Source organism: Diadema antillarum, unplaced genomic scaffold (assembly GCF_040938485.1).
Source record: "Diadema antillarum isolate AM-2024a unplaced genomic scaffold, OU_Dant_1.0 scf00000057, whole genome shotgun sequence".
Classification (NCBI taxonomy): Eukaryota; Metazoa; Echinodermata; class Echinoidea; order Diadematoida; family Diadematidae; genus Diadema; species Diadema antillarum.
In genome coordinates, this window is record NW_027270946.1 from 1,864,069 (window position 1) to 1,871,325 (window position 7,257).

Below are 7,257 nucleotides of genomic sequence, written 5' to 3' on the forward strand. Positions count from 1 at the left end.
AGCTCTAAGTCGCCGAGTACCCGGGATCACCATACCTGTTCCTGGCCTCGCAGCGGCTGGAAAACGTGACGTTACAAAAGTACACTCAGGCGATACACGCCACAAAGCTACATACACAAAATGTAGTGCGTGATTTCATCACTAATGACTATCATCTTGTGTCTTTTATCTTTATTCCTGTCTTGAACAGATTCAGGGTAAACTTTTGGCGTGACATAATAATTGCTCTTCCTACAAGTTTTTAAATTCAATTGTTCTGGAATATTTTTAATGCCGCATCAAAGTTATGATCGGAAGTGTTTAAAAAAAAAGACGTATAATGTCGCTGCGTGTATCATTATGTCACAGTCATCGCAGCGTATAACGTCACAACTTTTCTCACGCATATCAAAGCATATTTCTCAAAACCACATAACATCAGTTCAACTCAAAATCATGTAGGGCCTACAGCATTAATTTCTTGTAATTGTATCGCCGCAGAGATTTTCTTCTGAGCGTTCTCCAGGCTGCAGTTCTTCTTGGATCATCTTCAAATTTGGCAAGAAGGTGCATTATGGTAAAACAAAGACGCTTTTGTTTTTGGTGGTGGCACCCTAGCTTCTTCTGTCTTTACACACAAAAAGCTAAAATTTTCGGGGTGTGCTTGTGTTCGCGATACTGGCCACGTTTCTCGACCGATTTTTTTTTTTCTAATTTGGTATGTAAAGGTATCAGAGTCAAATCTAGACGTTATTACTATTGGCAATGCTGCCCCCACCGTTCCACCGTTTAAAGTGTCAGAGCTAACCCTGATCAGGTTAAAATTTGTTAAAATGCTCATTCATGCAATAACTTGATTATTGCTTAACGGATTTTATTCAGATGTGGTAAGAACGTGTTTGGGTGGTCATTCTACATGTAGGACACAACATTTGTGGCGACGGCACTCTCAGTGTTCCGACTTGGATGCCAGGTCCCATTTCTTGTATGGTGCTCAATCAGCCACATTTCCCCGGTAGTTCGGTAGACACATGTGTTCGAACGGCTCAAGCGGCCGAGTGCTCTAGTATACTGTTCAGAATCCATTCGTTGAATTAGTTTGTGAAATCTATGTGCTGATATCTATGTGAAAGTTTCTGACAAAAAAAAAAAATGAATCGCATCTTTCACCTGTCCAATTACTTCAGCTCTACGAATGACCAAAAAAAAAAAGATAATTGTTCATAACATACTACTGCGTTGATTGTGGAATCACACTTGTAACACTCATGATTTCATTGCGACCCTTTATCCTACATTTTCCTGAGTGACATGACCAGCGATCCAAGAGCAGAAATCGGCGAAAATTTCGCCGGAAGTGAACATTGGTAGCGGCGTAGATGAAAGGATTTAAGGTGGAGTTACACCATACCAGCATTGCCGACACGTCCCACGTAAGCTCTGTGACGCAACCAAACTTACAGAGTGCAAAGCTGATGCTGGCAATGTGATAGGGCAGGTAACACAAGAGAAAACAGCTCACGAGCAGAGCTAGCACCATGGCCGCTTTACGGTGTTTCGCAAACGAGCGCCTCTCCTGCTGGTCAGCATTACCAGTGGCGACATCACGGGATGGGCCTTCACCAGAAGACTCCTGAACCGTCCCCTCAAGGGTTCCACCGGTGCTCGCTCCCACTGTTGATTCCTGGACGAAACGGGGCGCGGCCCTTTCCTCCTGCGTGGGCACATTATGGGGATATTCATCAACATGGTCGCGTCTTTGGCTATCAATCCTCCTCGAAATGGTTGTTGCATTTGGGGGGCTTTGCCCCACAACTCCCTTTGATCTCCGTTTAATGTTGACGTAAACCGCCACGTTGAGAAGTATAAGGATTGTAACGGGTACGACAAACTCTAATACAAGAACGATCAATGTCGCTGTGAGATTAACGGAAAACTCGGGCTCACATTCTTCACTGTAGTCAATGTCGGTCCTTCCGGTCACAGCAGTCCACCCAAATATCAGACTGAAGTAAACGGAGAGGCAAATGACCCAACAGAGGGAAATGTACAATCCAAGGCGTCTCTTCGTCTGGTAGGTTTTGTACCTCATTCCCATGGTCATAAGGCAGTATCTATCCCAGCTGATAAGAAGCATCGACTGAATAGACATCATGCTCAGAATGTGGTCCATGCTGGACCAAAACTTGCAGAAGATCTCGCCAAACGCCCAGTAGCCCGCCAACACCCAATGGATGTTAATCGACATGATGAGAGCACCGACGAGAAGGTCTGCCACAGCCAGGTTGACGATGAGGACATTCGCCACATTCTGCTTTATCCGTCTGTCACGGATGTAGGCCAGTACAACCATCAGGTTCCCGATGATGGTGACAGCGACTATGATTGACATTATGAGGGGTACAATGGAGAGCCACGCCAGCGAATGGAGAATTTCGTCCTCGTAATCGTACGAAGAGCTGAAGTTTCCCATCTCGCTTTCGCCAGCCATGACGACCGATACTTGCTGTTTCATTTTTCTATTCGCAGTTGCTATTTTCGTTCGGAACCGGCCTGACATCTAGCAGCAAATGACTTCCAATACCTTCTTGTTTAACCTTGCTCTTGTATCAGTATTTACTATAGAGTATTTGAATTGATGACATTTTCATGCGAAAATTCAGAGAACCATTACGTGTTGCCTTTTCCGACAGAATTGGTTACTAGTATGTATTACAGGTGTGCTGTACTCTCGTCGAATGGAAGTCGTTGCTAGTCCTTTGTCATTAGGTGTTATTGTATCCACTGACTCTTTTCGCAACTCCTGGAGTCTGTGGCGTTGCTATGGAGACGTCATATAATCATACCGGGAAAAAATATACGAAATATGATGTATTATCCCTCCGTAACTGCTGGAGTATAATAGGTCGTGAAACGAACTTGCGCAGATTATTTTCTGATTACTTTGCATTCTAACAATTTGACTCCATATCGAAATGCAAGCCCGCTATTGGCTTTTAACTCTGATGAATCCAAAGACCTACATGAGGCCAAGGTTACGCAGGCTTTTCACAGAACTCTGAGCAAGCATCACCGATGATGCCGATGTTGCAGACTGATGCGGTATCGTTGACTACTCCTTTTCATGATAGCTGTTGGTCATGAATTCAAAAGCTTCTGTTGTCGTTGTTGTAAGTCCAAACGCGTTTCTCTTGCTAATAAATATAAGCTGCTTTCCAGCAACTGCTCTTCAGCATCTGCAAAGGTTGAACAAAAGAACACAACTGATAGTGGTGATGATAATAATAATCATGATAATCATAATAATAATAATGAAATGATGCCAACTATATAGTAGTGATGGACGGCCTAACTAGTAACGGACGTTACAACAGCTCAAATACATTTACTGTACTTATTGTAAATATATTTCGATCAAAAAAAAAAATCGTCTCTTGTAGAAATGGCCAAAAGGGCAACGCAAAATATCAATTTTAGTTTCAGCATAAAGCTATAAGCTCTTTACATTATGCTACATAAGTTTATGGCGGAAAACGATTCAAATGCAAACATTATTTAGGATGCCTACAAGAACACAATGTATTTACACTCTTTTTTACCATACCATGTTTTCATATATAGCAACTTTATATCTCAAATACATCATATATATATGAGATCTGTCTAACATTTAAATCAATAAGTATCCTAAAAAAGAACAAGAAACAAGACACACATGCGAAACTTAAAACGTATCCTCAAAGCGGGATATTTTGCAATCAACGGAAAAGTCGCTTTCAGTGCTCTATTCGCAAACAAAGGCAAAACATCATGCCTGATATGAATAAAACACACTTTAAAAGCATTCCCATGGGAAATGACAGCCACCAAATTCTGTGTGGTGCTCCTTGGCTTTGCCCAGGCCCACTGTGAGGTAGTACCTGCTGACAACATTACAAAATCACAATATCATGTCACAGAAGATAATTTTTATGAACGAGAAGGTACGTCAGTTACTAACAAAATGAGATTTAAATTCACAACGATATTGTGCAAGGATTACTTATATGTTTAATATAGAGAAATAGGAGGCATATATGGGATGTTGAATATAAGTTTCTTTCCTTTTAAACAATTTTGATATGCTAGATGGAGGCTGTAGAAAGCCACACAATAACCCTCATCTCTTTGTTTGCAGTATGTATTAAATTGATTGTAAGAAAGATTAGTTTGATGTTTGAGAACCGGTATTGCTCTGCTTACCCATTACTTGAAAGCTTTACATGATACAAATGTTGATCATTCAATCCGCTATTTCATAGAGAAATGTGTGAATTTTAGTAGGTCAAGTTGATGAATTCTAAAAACATCACTAAGGTATAATATATTTTAAGATAAAACGTCACTTATATCATAAATGTACATACCATATTCCACGGTCTTGTATACTTGCAGTGTGGTATATATCGACCCCAAGGATGAAACTCGCGTGATTGGTACAAACCAAAACTACACCCGATAGAGCAACTTGTGCATTTTATGTGAGCATTCTTCTAATGGATTGAATTAACGTGACTATTAATGATCCCAACGAGAAAAGAGAAGCGCATGTAAATGAAATAGGGAAAGAGAAACACGAACTACTTGAAACGGGTGACCCACCTGAACAAGCCAGGAGTGGTATCTTCAATGATGCTTTTTACCAGAAGCGGATCGCGAAAGTGGTTTCCAAATGCTACATGTGGAAAATGATTGCTTGCCGACACGAGGCGCCACCGATGTCGCGTGCGCAAACTTGATTCGGCTAGAAATGTTCGCGTTGTTGTATTTTAGACAGAGGAACATGCCACTGCTCTGGCATCGTTGCCATTGTTACGCTTCATCTCGTGAGAAAGCTCGCTATGAGGAAGTGACAGCCACACCTCTGTGATACAAATGAACATGCATCCATTGCAACTGATTTTGAAAGCATACAGTTATTCTGAACGTTTTGTTAATGCTCATGTCGTATTTTATACGACACGTATTTCAAAAGTGAACCAAAAAAAAAAAAAAGAAGGGAAGGAAATGAAAATCAAAACTGTATGAAAATCAAAATAACGGGTAATCTTGGCATTAAGCAAAGAAAACAAAAATGACAAATTAGTGATCAGTCAAAACTTTTAAAGTAAAGAACTTCCGCTAACTACCATTGATATCCCTAAATCATTTTTTATTGATATGTGTTATATACCCATGTATGTGCAATAATTATTATATGTCCGATGAATAATGACAAAGAATGTCGCAGGACACCAGATCTACAAATCTTTATCTTCTACAACTTTATTGGTCAATACAAACTGATGGAATAACAAAGAAGTTAGATAAACGGAAGCGGAGTAAGGATATGAAACATAAAATGAGATGCTAGGCTATGCCATGGTATACATAGAATCAAGATAATCTGAACATGATTTCAAAATAATATTTGAGAAATATACTTGACAATAAATGGATAATAAAAGGATGGAAGACAATGAAGTATACAACATAGTACAACGAAAAAAAGTACTGGCCAATGGAAATAAATGAACATGTGATTATGATAAAGTGTGGATAATTAATTATATCTGCTCGGAGCAGACTGACGTGTGTGTATGTGTGTTGTGAATTGGTGGTGCGGCTGACTGTAACTATAATAGATGTGGAGGTTATTGTACTGGGAAAGAGAGTGTATTGTGTGCTGCGGTGCGTGTCTTGGGGCGGCTTATACAATGTTACAAGTTTTCATATATACGCTCCATCAAGTGTCAAGACGATTTAAGTCAACGGTACCCATATCACCACTATACCACATAGCAATTACATATTTATATTGTACAATTAGTGTATGTTTTATCACGCGTTATACTGAATTAAAGAACGACAAATACTGAATTATCCAGAGTTTCGTTTTGAAAAAGAGCTGCATCAGGGTTAATGTTGTATTTGGAGTTCTTTGTACAGGGAGGGTGAGTCATTGTTTTGGGGTGTTTTTTTTTTGTGTGTGTGTGTGTTTTTTTTTACACAGAAACAATTGCCATTGGTTTTAAAAATCAGTCTTGAACCAAAGGTTATCAGAAATGTTTTGAAAGAGTGTTAAATCCTGAATCATTCGGCATCATTTTTGTGTGGTATGAGTTCACGCTTGGATGAGCAGGAGGCATTGTATGCGAGAGTGCAAAACTCGACTTGAGCAAAAGAGTATTGAAGTGAGGGAATCAATAGCATAAAATATCAAATGAAATGCATTGTATGTGCTTTTGCGGGAAACAAGGTCGCTCGCACACACGCACACACACACACACACACACACACACACACACAAAACACACATTTTTAATGATATTTATTTTATGCGAATTTTGTTCGATATCACGCTTCCTTTCACAATGAAACAAAATACAATCAATGGTTTTGAGTAGATTTATACACAAACATACATAAACAACATTATATATACACAAACGCTATATACACAATATCTACAAGTCCTACATATTCCTTTTATCCCCTTACTCAAACACACATACACACACACACACACACACACACACACACACACCCTTACATACACTGGATACAGACAGAAACACACACATCCACAAAAGCACACAGCACGCAAAAAGTCTGGCCAAAACGCTCTATACATCATCTCGTGTATCCCCTCTCCATTCCGTCCATACTCCCGACTTGAATAAGTCAGTGCTTGTGAACAACATTGAAACCTTCTTGACCACGTGTTGACTTTGCAGTCGAAAGAGCAATTCGCTTACACGCAAGTTGCTCATTAGCGAGTCGCTCAGATGACATAAACAAAACAGAACTGAAACAATTGAGCAAAATATATCAGAAGGTAAGGTATATAAATACGGAAAATAATTATGATATAGCATATACGAATAGAGAGAAACACCCGATGTGAATCACTTCAGGTCTATGTTTTTACCATTTTCGCAAATGCAAGTGCATTTTATTTTTTTATATATTTTTTTTTTTGATGAGAGACTTTTTTCCTCCTCTATATGTTCCAAAAGTATTTTAACAATTTTCTCTGATTGGTAGGTTATTCTAAGACCTATATTGGAAAATAAAAAAAATTATCAAACTATTTGCGCAACTTGATCTATCAGAATAACCCGAAATTCCCAAAAATTCTTCCCGCCAATTCATATTCTTTATTTCATCTTTATCAAAAAGCTCAATAACAAATTTTCATATATGTTTAACCTATCATAATGCAGAAATAAACGTACATACGTCTCTGATTCCAATTGA

The 7,257-nt window shown here is 39.1% G+C and overlaps 1 protein-coding gene across 1 annotated transcript; it reads right to left on the minus strand.

Moving 5' to 3' along the window:
* Positions 1-1,210: 1,210 nt before the first annotated feature.
* Positions 1,211-2,470, minus strand: LOC139715919 (histamine H3 receptor-like). Its single transcript, XM_071627471.1, has one exon. The coding sequence runs from the start codon at positions 2,468-2,470 to the stop codon at positions 1,211-1,213; it is 1,260 nt and encodes a 419-aa protein (XP_071483572.1).
* Positions 2,471-7,257: the final 4,787 nt, after the last annotated feature.